The sequence below is a fragment of the Venustampulla echinocandica genome (genome assembly GCF_003357145.1).
Source record: "Venustampulla echinocandica strain BP 5553 chromosome Unknown scaffold_13, whole genome shotgun sequence".
In the NCBI taxonomy this organism is placed as follows: Eukaryota; Fungi; Ascomycota; class Leotiomycetes; order Helotiales; family Pleuroascaceae; genus Venustampulla; species Venustampulla echinocandica.
This window is the reverse complement of record NW_022474218.1, coordinates 43,745-59,021: the sequence shown is the minus strand read 5'-3', so window position 1 is coordinate 59,021 and position 15,277 is coordinate 43,745. Positions and strand designations below refer to the sequence as shown.

The window sequence follows — 15,277 nt, the reverse complement described above, 5'->3', positions numbered from 1 at the left end:
TGTGGCGCTGGTTCACAGGATCATCACGGGCTGGGATGGAGTTGGAAGGTGTCTCCATGGTTAGTATCTCGTCATCTTTGCAAGACCGAAACGGACAGGCGGATAGATGAGAAATCACTGTAAAGAAGATTGAGTTCGGCGAACTGTAGGCGAGGGCGTAATCGACGAGAACACGAAGGCAACCCATAATATTGAATAGACGCACCGAAGCCATCGATTAGGCGTTCCAAAGAGAATCTATTCGTCAATTGTCCGTTAGCTATTACTCCGTCGGACATCCGCATAATCTGGCATTCTGAATGCATTTAGGACTCAGAAGTCAGAGTATTGTGCGCTGAGCATCCTAAATAGAACGCAATAGAAGGGAGAAGTGGGGCATTCGGAGCTCCTCTTAAGCCTTACTCGTACTAAGTAAGTCTCAGATAAATATTTTCGGCGCAATTCCTTTGATAGTAGTGGCGCTCGTACGAAGTAAGCGGCTATGTAATAGGATTCAGAGGAAAAGGGGGCAATGATATAAATCATGACTAAGGCCGCATTAGAGACCCCTCTCGAACTATTTCTACAGGTTTGACCTTTGCCAATGTGCACAACATGAGGTAATAATATTGCTGGGTTGGAGTTGTACGGGCTGATATTTTCCGTACGAAGTACCAGGAGTCGAGAACTCGGAGGCCGCAGCACATGTCGTTCAGGGGCCCGGCGGGAGTCCGCCGAAACGCGCTGCAGGATCGCCGAAACGCTCCCAGGGTATATGTATGGATATGAAATGACAAGAGGCAAAGGGCCCACTAAGGGCAAACACCGAGACGTGCATATGTTGTAGAACGGAAGAATGTTCAAGAATTAAATCGATTTAAAGGAGTTGAGCCTGTTGCCTATTTGCGTAGGTTATCGTGATGAAGCTGAGATCAAAGTGATAACCCTGTACATTCTCCTGCATTTGTCTCACGAGGTTAATCTCAGAGCCATGCTTTGTAGCTGCGGCTGGGATCCGTAGACACCGCCTTGGGATCTCTCGTGGCACAATTCGTAATAAGTTATCTTTGGTAAGGTGGTATAAAACTGAAGATGACCCGGTCGCTGCGTGACAACCGCCGATTGCTAGAAATTTATGCAGTATGGACACATTCAAGATCTCTTTGCTCTCGATTCTAGTCTTGCTGCTCGTCTTTTATAGCTTTTGGTACAGGTCTCAGAAGACATTGCCGCCTGGTGTGCGCCAGCTCCCGGGTCCCAAAGGTTTGCCCACACCTGCCTATTCTCTTGTGACACAAAGGGGAAATGTAATCTGACAAATATTCACCGACCATAGGTCTGCCATTCATTGGGCGTGTTCATGATGTGCCCAGCGAGGCAACATGGCTAAAATTTTGGGAGTGGGCCAAGGAGTATGGGCCAATCTACCAACACGAAATTTTCGGATCCATCCACATTTGGATTTCATCTGAGCAGATCGCCAACGACTTGTTAGCAAAACGTGGATCGATATACTCTGATCGGCCAGTGATCCCTAATTTGCCAGACAACAGGACAAGTGGTGACTACCTCGCGTTGCTTGGTAACACTGGTAAGTTCAACAAAGGGGTGCTACCCCTGAGATCATAAGCAATTCAGAGAATTCAAAATGAATACTAATCGTATTTCAGAAACATGGAAAAGACAGCGGAAATATTCCCATCATATTCTGTCTCGATCACACACTGCGTCTCAGCACTCATATCCGACAATTGAACGTAATAGATTGCTTTACAAACTCTTGGTGGAGCCCTCGAAGTATGAATTTTACCTGGAGGAGTATACCGGGAGAACAATTTCTCGACTGGCTTGGGGCTCGGCTGACCACCAGCCGAAACTTAAGAAGAATGCCTTTGGGCTGCTCACGACCATCAGCCCAAGTGGATCCGTTCCAAATGTCGTCTCCTGGCTTACAATATTACCGACATGGCTGAGTCCATGGAAACAGGCTGAGAGAGCTCGGCATGCTGCGGAGACTGAGTTTTTTCGTAACGCGCTCAGGGCTGTCGAAGCCGCCTCGTTGACGGGAGAAGTTAATCCTAGTTATTCCAAGATGTTCTGGGAGGGTAGGGAGAAGGGCGGTTGGGAGGAGGAAGAGTGGACCCATGTGATTGGTATGATGGCCATTGCAGGTGCGTTGACCATGGCTAGCCCTTTGCAAACTTATATTCTTGCCATATGCCACCACCCGGAATGGCAAACCAAGATGCAGGACCAAATTCGACAAGTCTGTGGCGATCGCTGCCCTGAATGGAGTGATAGAGCTGATCTTCACGTTGTTCGAGCGGTAATCAAGGAGGTGTTGCGGTGGAGACCGCCTGTCCCAACTGGTAAGTTTCCAATGGGCGCTTCTTTGTTATACGCGGACGCTGATAGTAGCAGGAATTCCCCACCGATTGGAGAACGATGATATATATGGCGAGTATTTCATACCTGCTGGGGCAACAATTCATGCTCTTGAATGGTAGGAGACCCAGAAAATATCTGTGTTGGGCATGTGTTGACGGGGTGTTACAGGGGACTTTGCCGCGATCCAGAAAAATATCCCGATCCAGAGTCATTCCGACCAGAGCGCTGGCTAGACAGCTCATACCCGACATATCGCGAGCCGTTGACAACATATCCGAATCTCAAAAGCTACCATCAGTTTGGATTCGGACGACGACTCTGCCAAGGCGTTGAGATTGTCGACCAAGTGTTGTTTCTCGCAATTTCTGGCATGGCTTGGGCATTTGACATTCGGAAGAAAAGGAATAGGTTTGGAAATGAAATAGACATCCCGTGGCTCAAATACACGAGCTTATTGATCGCGAAGCCGGATTCGTTCGAGTTTGATATGACCGCGGCAAGTGAGGAGAAACGAAGGATCATCGAGGACGAAGGGAAGTTGGCGGGGAGCCGGCCGGTTGCCCAATAAGACAGTCCATTTCAAGGTTCATGCTAGCGATAACTGCGTGTTAATTAGAAAGTGCCGAACTATTAACAAACGGAGGTCCATGAAGGTGCAACGTGAAATGAGAATTCTTCGCGCCGCTTATATAATAAACAGACTCATATGACTTAATACTACTTTCAAGAAGTAACGTATATTTTTCTTAACCTCTCTATTACAATAAAGATAAAGGGAATTTAGTACGAGTTACGTTTTGGAGAAACATTAACAGACGCGTGGATTTATACTCGACTTCCAGAAATAAATATATAGACTAGCGTTACTGGTTCAGGCTTTGTATAAGCATGGCTTATTGTTGATTAATAGGACCCAAATTGGTACACTTAATACAGGTAATTGATTGGTCAGAATGGGTCATGGAATGGGGTAATTGAATTGATTAAGAAGCCTAATACTATAGGGTGAAAGCCTCACATATATAGGCAAATGAATGTATGGGGTCAGGTGATCAATCAGGTGACTCAAGGAAATAATACCGATAGTATCCGAATAGCTTCCCAGGGCTTCTATCATCATGTGCCATACTAATTAGTATAAGATGCGATGATATCCGTATATTCGGCTCATCGCGAGTACACATATCTCATTTCTCCTTTGTAGTAGAGAAGTACTAAGTGGGGTGCCTAAGTAACTTGACTAGCTGGCCAGGGGAACTCCCATAACTCCCATATTCTAACACTTATATATTCAGTCCTTTGAGATTATACTCTTGTAATTGGATTAATAGCCCTGATCTATACTTTGAGTTTGTGTCTTTGCTCTGAACCAGGGATCGATAATCTTCCTCACAAGGTATTGCTTACTTTTAGCCCAAGCCTAAGATGGCTATATCTACAATGTTGGTTGAGTGCCACCCACCTTAGCCATCACCTTAGCTGCATAGCCGTCATCCACCATTTGCTTAGCGACAGCAGTGCACCCGTCGAGGTCTTCCTTCGGCAGGCCGAGTTGACCGTTGTCCAAGCCCCGAGTGCTCTCGTAGTCGCCGTCGCCGTTAGGGTAGAAGATGCGGACGAAGGAAGCCATAGCGGCACCCATACGTCCAGACATGGGATCCTGAGCGTTCTTCATGGCCTCTATGCCCTGTTGGTAGCGCTCCTTGCTAGGCACTTTCTCAATGGTCCAATCCGAGTCCTTGTCGCCGGTGATGCGCTTCCAACTCTCGAACATGTCGAGCTGACTGACCAAGAAGCTGGAGATGACGAGCGGTTTGTTGCGCCACGAGTCTACCGTCAGGCTCGTGTCGTTGGCGTCTTCGGGCAGTTCCTTGAGGCTCAGCCACGCGGCAACAGCCCGTCCGCACTGTTCAAACGTGGTCAGGTTCACCTTGGTGGTGCCGTCGTCATACAGCGTCAGCTTCTTGTTGGGAAAGTCGAAACCAAACCAGAGCGGACCCATGGCGAGACTGTACTCGTACCATAAGCTGCAGATTAGATAGGTGTATGACAAGCCCGCAGCTTTGATTTCCGCAGTGATGCCCTTGATGTCGGGGCTCAGCAAATTCTCCCTAATGAGTGCTTCATTGGCGTCGTTTATGCCGAAAATGTTGGGCATAATGTGTGGGACGCCGGCTTTGGCGGCCGCCTGGACGATCTTGGAGTGGGCATCTGGCGGGGCAAAGCCAGAGAGGGTAATGATGAGTATTTGTTGGCCCTTAAGAGCGGAAATGACGCTCGACTCGTTATCATAGTCGACGGAGACCGCTTTGACGCCAGGTGGGACTTTATTCTCGCTGCCCAGGCGCGTCAAGGCGGTGACTGTGTGCTTGCCCGTTTTGACGAGGGCTGTGGCGAGGTGAGTACCGATTTGCCCGCTCGCCTTTGTCATGCATGATACATCAGCGTCTGTTTTCACAAGTGTACGAAATATTTACTAATAACGAGCGAGTCGAATAAGAGCGTAGGGCAGTGGCTTACCCCCACGATAGCTACTTGCTCAATGCGATTAGTAAATCCCACAGGCTGGTCTTTGGCGTACTTTGGTGCCATAGTGTCAGCGTTTTGGAGGCAATGGAAACAGGCAGAAAGAGTTGATTAATCTAGTAATAGAGGTGGAGGAGAAGTCCTTGTTATATACAGGTAAAAGCGGGCCGTATTTCATACAGGTGACGTATACATGAAACCCTTGAGTTTCGGTGTCGCCAAAATTCAACACATAGCTAAAGCCGAGTCGCTTCATTCTAAAAAGCAAAGGGAAGTTATTGTAGGGTGTTTCCAAAGCGGCTAAGCGGGGGTTTTAAGAGATGGGGATAAGGGGATAAATGGGGATAAGGAGATAAGGGAGATAAAGCCCGTGCCATAGTGGGTTGATAGCGCTTACAACTCGGAGGCTGAGCTAAAACGTGCAGGCCGCGGCCGAGGTCGCGTCTCAGCATATGCTCGAGTAGTACAGAAGACGCCGGAGCACCCTCCAATTGGCTAATATATATTAACTTATACGGTGATATATTAAAGGCATATTGATTGATAGGATTATCAATCACGGCCCGTTAGTTAATACAGCGATCAGTCAATTAGGGGGGCTTTAAACGACTTGAATCACGGCATCTCCGCTTCCATGTAACAAGATCACGGCATCTGCACTTCCAGGAAATAGTTAGTTTTGCATTTTGGATTAATTCTAAATACTCCCATTCTCTAGAAAATTATAGTTTGTTAATAAATAGTACTATACCTATCATCAAATTCTTGACTAATAATCGAAATTGACCAACCAGGCTTAGCAGATCCAAAGACAATCTACCCGAAAGATCTACGTGACTTGAAAACCATTCGATCCTTCCATTTGCTTAATTCAATATTAATAAAAAATCTTCCAGATTAGCGCAAAACACCTCATGACCTCTCTCAAAGATTATATAAAGCAAGAAAATTAATCATCTCTCCTGCAGTAGGAATATCGCTGTGTACAAGAGCGCGGAGGGAGAGGGCAATAGTGGTACTGGTGTGGGAGAGGCATTGCAAGTACAGCGCATTCTTGGGCAACATTGGGGCAAAACTCTTTTCGCTAGTATTATAAGGCCTAAGTGTTACCTAGATATAAATCTAATATTATATAAATATTTAACTAAAATTAAGATATTCAAGTTATACGAATATCTTACTAGAATTGAGGTATTCAAGTTATATAAACATTTTACTAAAGTTGAGATATTCAAGTTATAATAAATATCTGACCGAAATTGAGATATTCAACTTATATAAGTATTTTACTGAAATTGAGATATTCAAGTTATATCAAATTACGTAAATATCTTACTAGAATTGAAGTATTCAAGTTATACGAATATCTCACTAGAATTGAAATATTCAAATTATAATAAATATTTAACTAAAATTGAGATATTCAAGTTATATCAAGTCACGTAAATAACTCACTAGAATTGAGGTATTCAAGTTACATAAACATCTTACTAAAGTTGAGATATTCAAGTTATAATAAATATCTAACCGAAATTGAGATATTCAACTTACATAAGTATCTTACTAAAATTGAGATATTCAAGTTCTACCAGTACCTTGATAAGAATTGTGTCAGCAGTTTTGTCCACATTCTATGCTGCTCGCTCAGGACCATAGCATTCCGATGTCCGCACATGATACTGCGTTCTAGAACTCCTTGTTGTCCGCGGATGCGGCATATGTTCCTAGCTGCTTGATATCACCGTTCTCGAAGACTACCCGGTACTTGAAAGCGCCGCAGATAGCCATGGTAACGTCTGCACGTCTCTTTGCTCCGTCGTCAAGTATCAGGAATGTAAACTCGGGAACTAATGTGTGAAACGTGAAACGAATGGCTTGGGCAGATGTGAGACAGATGACTTGGGCGAGGAGAAGGGTGTCGATCATAAGGATCTTCACAATGGGATTGATGTCGGAGATATTTATAGTGTCGTCGTGGGGGCACCTTACCACACTGTGCAACGTGGTATACAGATTTGCGTAATCATCATTGGTGTACTTCTCGGCCTCGAACTTGTTCCACATAGCTTCATGTAAGGATATGTTCTGACACCTATTGGTGAAACGCTTATCACCCGACTTGCGAGATTTGTCGGCGGTCATACCCAAATCGTGAAGGTACTTATGAGAGATAAATTTGAGTGCATCATCGTTCTCAACTTGCCGCATATTGTCCAAGACAAGCTTGGGAAGCGTCTTTGAGGTATATTTTGACCGCTCAATGCCTAGAGAGCCGACTCTGATAATGAAAACATCCTTGATTCCCAGACGATTGCATTCCTCTTCGGTGCACTTAGCTGGTAGTGTACGTGTCGCTGAAGAATTCCACGTCCGTTACTTTTGCGAACTGGTTCTCAAGATCTGCAGCATAGACGTGGCGAACTTGCATTTGCAACTGGTCTTGCCAAGTTGCGGTTCTCGAGACGATGAAACCCGGCTCTGGGAGGGTTGGGCCCTCATAGGCTTTGAATATGTTCCCTCGAAGCAAGGTGTTTGCGGTAGGGGAGTCCTTGATCCAACGCTTCATGGGATGCTCCTCCTTATCGGCTTCCATCTTAGGCTTGAACTGCCTACGCCAAATGCCTTCACCCTCGTCTCGGCGAACGATGAAGGTGAATTTGATAGGTTCAGCTACACCAATCAAGCCATTGACGTCGCCTGCAAGATTGGACATGGAGGTGAAAAGGGACTCCGAGACTAGCTTCGGAATTGCAACTCCAACCATTGTAGGTATGCAGGATCGATCTGGAGATGGACGAAGGAAAATTTCTCAGCATTGAATTTGTCAATGTCGAAACCTGCAGGCTTTTGGAAGCCCTGTGGCAGTGACTCCTTCGTGACATGTACGATCTCGATCTCCGACATTCCCATAGGAGACATGTTGAGATAGATCTGATGGTGGCTGAATCCGTGCGGGTTCGAGAGCTCGGCTGGCTTGAGGGTGACTGGGTCTTGATAACGCGCAGCAACGACCTTGACTACCAGCTTTCCGAGAAGGTTCTTTGCACCATAATGTGGGTTGAGGCGTGCGACCGGGGCAATACTAGAGTCGTTGCCAGCCAAGGTGGCCTCGTTGATGCCGCCATAAGTCTTGCCGTTGATTGTCATAGCTGTGACGAAGTAGGGGGTGAACTCATGGATGAGTTTGAACGTCTCAGGTGGAGAAGGTGCTGTCTCGTTGATGGTACCATCTCCACTACTGCCGTTCACGTCCTCAGCGCTATTGACGTTCGATACGAATTCGTTGTTGGGGGTCGTCGACCTTGGTATCGAACTCACCCATCTTGCTCGAAGGTGAGATTGACGTGGATTTGAGGTGAGGTGATGATGAGCAGCAAATTGATGGGTGAAGTATGTGGGGGTTGGAATTTGAGTAACGAATTGACAAGGAGATATGATATATCGCTCTGCGATATTATGAAGGTGTCGTTGTGAGCTTGTTGCGTGGTGGTTGTGGGTTATGGCGCAATCTTGGGTGACTTTGGTGCAAAACTCTTTTCGCCAGTATTATAAGGCCCGACGGCTATTACCTAGATATAAATCGTGTAAATATCTCACTAAAATTGAGGCATTCAAGTTATATAAATATCTCACTAGAATTGAGGTATTCAAGCTCGGTATCGGAGATATATATAGGTAATAGCTGTAGGTGCCTGATTTTCTACTGAAAAGAGTTTTGCACTAAATTCGCCTAAGAATGCGCAATAGTGGGTGGAGAGAAAATTCAAGAATCGCTGTTGTGGGTTGAAATTACAGATCACGAGGCTGTCGGTCGAAATTGTTCGTGAGGCTGTTGTCAACAAACCTTTTGTCGGCTACCCACTTAGAGGAAGCGACGCATTCACCATCAAGTCAGATGACCACGAAGTAAAATTTGCAAAGGGCCGCCGACAAGAAGTACCCTTTCCGGCCAGTAAATGCTAGGATGGTCGATTCGGCACTGATCTAGGCAGTATTTAGCCCGTTGCAGATCCAGTCAAGTCAGTTTTACGTCGTAGCTCAGGACGGTATGCTGCCCTTTCGTAGGTTTCTTGCTTTATCGTAGATATGCGTATTCGCCGAACTCTGGGGGAGTGTGATGTTCGTCGCCGTTGAGCTTTATGCTGGCCTGCTGAGCTCTCAAGCTTTACTTGTGGGGATCGATTCGGTGCTAAACATCATTAGCTGCCAACATCATCTTCTAGGTCAGAAAAGTCAGACTTTGCCTCTCTTCATTCGATCGATGACCACCAGCCGGTCGCCTTCGATCTCGCTCCCCTGTGGCAAGGTTGTTTGGGCGTTAGTGACTGGCGCCATCTTGTAAATCCCAATGAGAGCAAACTTCTAAAATAGTTGTTACATTGAAAATCAGGAATTAATAGTTAAACGTCCTAATATTATTAGGGGCTGACGTTGATGCGGCTAATCGCTTCGATCGCTTCGACCCGCTTCGACTATACATGGATATTTTAAGAGGCTGGTCACATGATCTTAGCTGTCGCTTTCCTCTTCTTTTCTTTGGTTCTTTTGGTTTCGTGCAACATCGAAGTCCCGTTAGGTGTGTGACGGACATGGCGGAGATCTGCGTGGCGCAGAATCCGCAAAAGCAACCGTCATTTCCATGGACGCCAGAAGAATTAATGTAAACCCAAGTACTCGTACTTTGTATCATGCAGTCTTTCATTCATCGGCTATCCTCTGAGAGATCGCAGGTGCCGACAGATATACCAAAGGGTTCCCCAGATCGTAAAGGAGCTTACGTCGGTGGAAGGCGGCGAAACCCGAGAAAACCAACTTTTCTAAGTTGTTCTTCTGTAGGTAGGTTAACAAGTTATATTCGCAGAAATGAGTTGTACGTTGTACTCCGTCCCTGGGGAAAAGGATACATTCATAGTACCTGGGCACGCTAGGCGGGGTGCTCTGGGACTAGGGATACCAACTCGACCCGTTTAAATCACCAATGGTCCCTCAGCCAACCAGAATCTTGGCCAACCCCATTTCACATCTAAACCCTTGCTAGCGCCTGTACTCCGCCATATGATTGTGGGGGTTGGTGTGGGGTAGATAAAACAACTCAAGAACGGGCCGCAATTCACAAGAGAGAATGGAAATATGAATATTAGCAAGATATCAGTTTAAGTTTTCAAAAACGACAAGTTAAGTGACCTTGATAGTAGTGTATCCCGCACACAATCTTAGAATACGAATCGTGCAAACCTAATGCAACATAATTTGAACATAGAATAAAACATAAGTAGTTGTATGTATCGTGGTCTTGGTTTAAAAATAACTTGGCAATCTCTGATATACTTCAACCTGGACGCGGTTAAGCTCTTGTAAGCTAGGGTGGATGCAAATCGCAGCTCAGCCTTATGTCACGCCTTTCAGATCTATCACCTGTTACGTACGAAGTAGGTAAAGGCAGTATACAAGCGCTGGCCCCAGAGCTAGATAATGTCTTCTACAAGCTATAAAGATTAGCGCACAATTACTATCTATAAGACGGATATAGGTGTAGGCGGGTAATGCTTGCAGACCCCAAACTAGATCAGCATTAACCAACACTTCCGATATCGGCTCCGAGATACAGTAAGTCTAGGAAGGGGCCATCTGGGCCTCACACCGACATGAACGAATTGGGGGTTCGACACGTGAGTGGCTTACTGTAGCAAGGCGAGCAGCTTGGCTCCCGAGTGCCTGGGATAAAGATATATCGACCTCACGCGTAGCTCCCTCCTTCTCTCTTTAGACGAACCAAAATATAAGATCCAGATCCTCCGCAATTGACCCCTCACGGGCGCCACCCTCACTCCGCAAATACTTTGTATTACTAAGACGTAGTCGAAGATGTTTGCTCTAGTAGGATACATGCTATACGATCTCCTCGAACGTCTCCGGAGAGAGCTACATGTAGGCTAGTAATAACGACAATAGGTGAAGAATCGCAACGAAAGCTAGTATTATACGTAAACCGAGTTACTCATATCCTTACTCAAACTCAAACCGTTCTTCCGTTCTTCGAGCCGACAGAACCCTTCCAGGTTTAGGGCTCTAACCCACAAAACCGCATCATCCGTCCGCGTGTTCGCCCTCCGGGTACCCAGTGAATCCGGCTTACCCCACCATTTTTACGCGCACTTTCATTATTCTTCCAACACATCTACTCCCTGGACGGTAACCCAATCTAATCATCCAACAGATCAGTCTTCATTTTCCCTCCTCGAATCGTCGCTATGTCCTTACATGTTATTAGTCAACTTGGGCGTCAGTTTGAAACTGATGAGGATTACAAACCCCCAGATGATGCTGAGGTTGGAGCTATCCAGCGGGTGTTTAAGGACCGGGGCGGACTGACAATCAACACTGAGCTCGTCCTATTGACAGTAACTTCGTCTAGTCCAAGTGTCAAATTCCGTCGTCAGATACTATCTACGTTACGATCATCACGGGAAGATATCATCGCCTTTGGGTTGATTTGTCGGGCGGCGCTGGTGATTTCGCGTTTATGGGCTGCTGCCAACGAAACTGGAGATTTCGCCACACGACCAACAGCTTTTCACTATGGTTAGTATCCATCACCTCCTATTATAACCGGCTAACAGTTAAAAGAGGATATACAGCCTCATCATATTATTTCCTGGAATGATACCTTCGGACTAGTACGAGGCCTGGACTGCTATCGCCTCCCCCCCGGCAATCGGTCGGCAAAGTTTAAAAGCGATGTGAGACAGAGAGACTGGAACTATTGTCTATTACTCAACCAGTTCGCTCCACAAAACCCTCCGGTTGCTCATATTTGCCCGTATGCATGGCGACCAGAGCCCACCCCCATCAATCAGGACCCAGAAGAAGCGGCAGCAGAAACAACAGACAAGGACATCTTGAAGTGTACTATTGTCGGCTGCTTTCTTGCAGCGTTCTTTGGAGAAAAAGTCTACGATCAAATCAGGGATCTTCTGCTTGTAGAGAATCCAAGAAATGGGCTACGCTTGGACTTGAACCTACACCGCGCCTTCGACAATGCGGGATTTACTCTGGTTCCCGACCTGCAGACAATCCACCGCGATGCACAGACTGGGTCAATAACCCAGTATGATGTTATAGTAAAATCACATTGGTTATTCTACACAGACATTTGGCCTGGCAGTCGGGGCTTCCGTACCGACCGCGTAGTAAACGAGTCTGGTACCACTGTCGAGGGTGACTTGAAGCACAACTCGAGAATCAGAATCGAGCGTGCGCAACCCGATGTACAGCATGAGCTGCCGCATCCGGGCCTATTCCTAGTCCATGCAACAATGACAGAGCTCATTATATTCTCTAGTCTTGCTATGCCCAAGCTAGCTAATAATAAGCATTCTGCGCCTCCATCTACTAGCCCTAGCTCGCTGAGAGGAACCCCCCAAAGAACTCCGACGCCAAGAAAGCCCCCCAAACCAATAGCATCATCGCCACCCGACTCATCACCACCCAACCCTTCAACATCAGGCAAGCGACCAGCAACGAGTCCACCGGCTGGTAAACATGATTCCAAACGTCAACAGCGACCGGAAGAACCATTGACGCCTATCCAATTTAGCTCTCCACCCGGTGTAGCAGAAGAGCTCGAGGCAGATCACGAGGTTGTAGATGAGGACTACGATAGCTATCACGAGTCCGACTATGAGGCAGGAATTACCCGGGGACAACGAAAGGCGTTTGATCAGCATATAGATAGGCTCTGGAGAGAAACTGTTTCGACACCAGAAAGCCTAGCGAGGGTTGTGAACATGTATGCCGATCCGTGGGCGGATGGCAGTCTTCCGGAATACTAATAAATATCTTAATTCTAGTGAGATATTCGCGTGACTTGAATACCTCAATTCTAGTGAGACATTCGCGTGACTTGGTACAACAGCACCATGGTCGACGGTACCAATGGCCTCCCAAAGCCCAGCGACGTCAAATTTGTGGAAAGCATTCTCAAGGAGAAATTCGACATCAATGGCAACTTCGCTGTTCTCAATGTGCGAAAGAGCAAGTCCGCAGTTGAAGATGGGGGTCACTCGTTGTACAATATGCACCACCAGGTCGTCGTTATGCAGATCGCCGATGCAGTTCAGAAGGGTTTGCACACCATCGAGTTGGATTTCGATAAGAAGGGGTTTCAATTCATGCACATCTCCCCTTACAGGGCAGAAGCTGAGATGGTGGCATTGCAATTGGATAAACTCAACGACAAGCGATTTAGCAGCCAGTCCATTGATAAAGTACAAGGAATCACTGTCAACGGGCTTGTCATTGTCAGCGTTACTGCTGATCTTCAATTTTCCAAGTTCGTGGGCAATTTACCCCGTATGCTTGTTGCACTTTCCCGCCAAAAATGGGGCCTCGTTATCATCAAATCCGAAGCATCCACGGACCCCAAGACTTACGGCTTGAACTCCGGAGTCTATATGAACCGTCACCGTACTACGGCCATGTGGTATAAGCTTGTTTGCGCTGCTGAATCCGCTGGATGCCTCAAGACAATTCCAGCCCCGAGCATTGAGGCTTGCCGCAACTGTGATGAGATCGGCCATAAGTGGAATGAGTGACCCAAGGAGAATCGAGGAAAGCGTTGTTTTAACAGCTACCTTTACGGTCACAAGATACGTGACTGTCCCGAGGTCAAGAAGGCTCCTAGGATCGATCCGAGCACGAAGGATCATGACGGAAATAACAAGAACGGTCAGACTTGCAAAAACTGCCACTTGTCCCAGCATTTCTCAAGGGAGGTCATCCACTGCAACGATTGTAAGACTTGCCAGGACCATGGATGGGAGGACTGCCCTGTCTATAAGTGCAAGTTCTGCGAAATGGTGGGACATCGCGAGAAAGGCTGCGTTGATCTACCTCCTTGCAAGAGGTGTGGTGGCGATCGCAACATTCGTCGGTGCGATGTCAAAGTGAGCAAGTTCAACAACTCAAATCAACCTGTTGAAGATGGCTCGCATCTTGCCCGCTTTGAGAGGGCTTAGAACTGTGGATCTGAGGAGTACGAGCATCAGCAAGACCAAGACCAAGACCAAGAGTAAGTCGTCGAGGCCGTTGATGTCGATGATGGATTCGACTGCAAGGAGATACGGGTATCTTCAGCATAGAAATGGTGCGGCTAAAGGGTCTCTAGCTCTCGTGTTTTGCTCGAAACTTTATACGTCGTTACGGCGCATTCATGTACTTTAACAAGGCTGCTATATTCTTTAGCAACAGACAAGAATAGAAGTAAACGAGAAAAGATGCGAGTTCGGAAGATAACTGCTGTGTCCCAGCCCATTAGTGGGTTGACATCTCAAACCCATCCTATGGGGCCACATGCTGTACGCTACATAAATATCTCAATTTCGGTGACATATTCATGTGACTTGAATACCTCAATTCTAGTGAGATATTTATATAACTTGAATACTTAATTCTACTAAGCTATAACTTAAATATCTTAATTTTAGTTAGATATTTACATAGTATTAGATTTATATCTAAGTAATAGCTATTAGGTCTTATAATACTAGCGAAGGGAGTTTTACACTAAAGTTGCCTAAGAATACACTATAGTCCTCCTCTTCAATACTTGTATTTTTTTCTTATTATTTATATAAAAACTATTCGCACAGTAGTGTAAGCTACCGTAGCTGCAACGACCTCAAATAGCCTGTTTATCACCAACAGCGATATTAAGAAAACAAACATGCATACGAAGCTTATAATAATTCCTAGCCGGAGATAGCAGGATCTAAGGGAAGATTCTTAGATAATAGGTACATTTTTGTTTGTCGAGGCCTAGCATCCACAGTGACTGCGGTGAATCCTGAGAATGAACTAGGCTTGGCATCGCCTGGAGTTTATCTGCTTCTTCAGGATTGCTCTCGGCATAATCGGCAGAGGGTGCTCTCTGCACAGCGTAACCTTGACCGCTGAGCTTTTCCTCTTATGCCTCTAGTCTGTGAAGAGGTGGAGTCTGGAGCCATGAACTCGGCGTTGGAGATCTGCACCCCGACTGCTCTCACACCAGCTTCCGTCACGGTTGCTCTATCATCCACAACTATACAATCCTCACATATAGTTTCTTTAGCTCGCCTAGCACTTCGTATGGCCCCGGAGCTCGGGGCTGCACCATTCTGAGTCGACATTAGCAAATTTCCAATACGCTAGAGGGATTGTCCGACGTCTCTACCCTCGGCAATGAAGTGGTCCTGAATGCCTCCTTTATATTTTGGCTGCGCTTACTATCAGGCGTATCTTCCTGAATGGCCCTACACATAAAGTGAATATATATTGACTTTTGGGCCGCCCCGTTACTCAATATTGACGGATTGGATATATTGCCACCTAATTGGTCAATTTAATA

The 15,277-nt window shown here is 46.3% G+C and overlaps 5 protein-coding genes across 5 annotated transcripts; 2 read left to right on the top strand and 3 right to left on the bottom strand.

The window, feature by feature from the left end:
* Window positions 1-1,121: 1,121 nt before the first annotated feature.
* Window positions 1,122-2,935, top strand: BP5553_10010 (Cytochrome P450; the record flags this gene model as incomplete). Its single annotated transcript, XM_032018633.1, has 5 exons — window positions 1,122-1,242; window positions 1,316-1,570; window positions 1,650-2,348; window positions 2,401-2,482; window positions 2,536-2,935. The coding sequence occupies 5 exons, from the start codon at window positions 1,122-1,124 to the stop codon at window positions 2,933-2,935; spliced, it is 1,557 nt and encodes a 518-aa protein (XP_031865041.1).
* Window positions 2,936-3,802: 867 nt separating this feature from the next.
* Window positions 3,803-4,959, bottom strand: BP5553_10009 (Uncharacterized protein; the record flags this gene model as incomplete). The annotated part of the gene is made up of 2 exons (XM_032018632.1): window positions 3,803-4,789; window positions 4,888-4,959. 2 exons carry the CDS (start codon window positions 4,957-4,959, stop codon window positions 3,803-3,805), a joined length of 1,059 nt encoding a protein of 352 aa, XP_031865040.1.
* Window positions 4,960-6,579: 1,620 nt separating this feature from the next.
* On the bottom strand, window positions 6,580-7,606 carry BP5553_10008 (uncharacterized protein; the record flags this gene model as incomplete). Its single annotated transcript, XM_032018631.1, has 2 exons — window positions 6,580-7,224; window positions 7,271-7,606. The coding sequence occupies 2 exons, from the start codon at window positions 7,604-7,606 to the stop codon at window positions 6,580-6,582; spliced, it is 981 nt and encodes a 326-aa protein (XP_031865039.1).
* Window positions 7,607-7,629: 23 nt separating this feature from the next.
* On the bottom strand, window positions 7,630-8,215 carry BP5553_10007 (uncharacterized protein; the record flags this gene model as incomplete). The annotated part of the gene is made up of 2 exons (XM_032018630.1): window positions 7,630-8,152; window positions 8,208-8,215. The coding sequence occupies 2 exons, from the start codon at window positions 8,213-8,215 to the stop codon at window positions 7,630-7,632; spliced, it is 531 nt and encodes a 176-aa protein (XP_031865038.1).
* A 2,929-nt stretch (window positions 8,216-11,144) lies between these two features.
* Window positions 11,145-13,487, top strand: BP5553_10006 (uncharacterized protein; the record flags this gene model as incomplete). Its single annotated transcript, XM_032018629.1, has 3 exons — window positions 11,145-11,475; window positions 11,521-12,682; window positions 12,809-13,487. The coding sequence occupies 3 exons, from the start codon at window positions 11,145-11,147 to the stop codon at window positions 13,485-13,487; spliced, it is 2,172 nt and encodes a 723-aa protein (XP_031865037.1).
* Window positions 13,488-15,277: the final 1,790 nt, after the last annotated feature.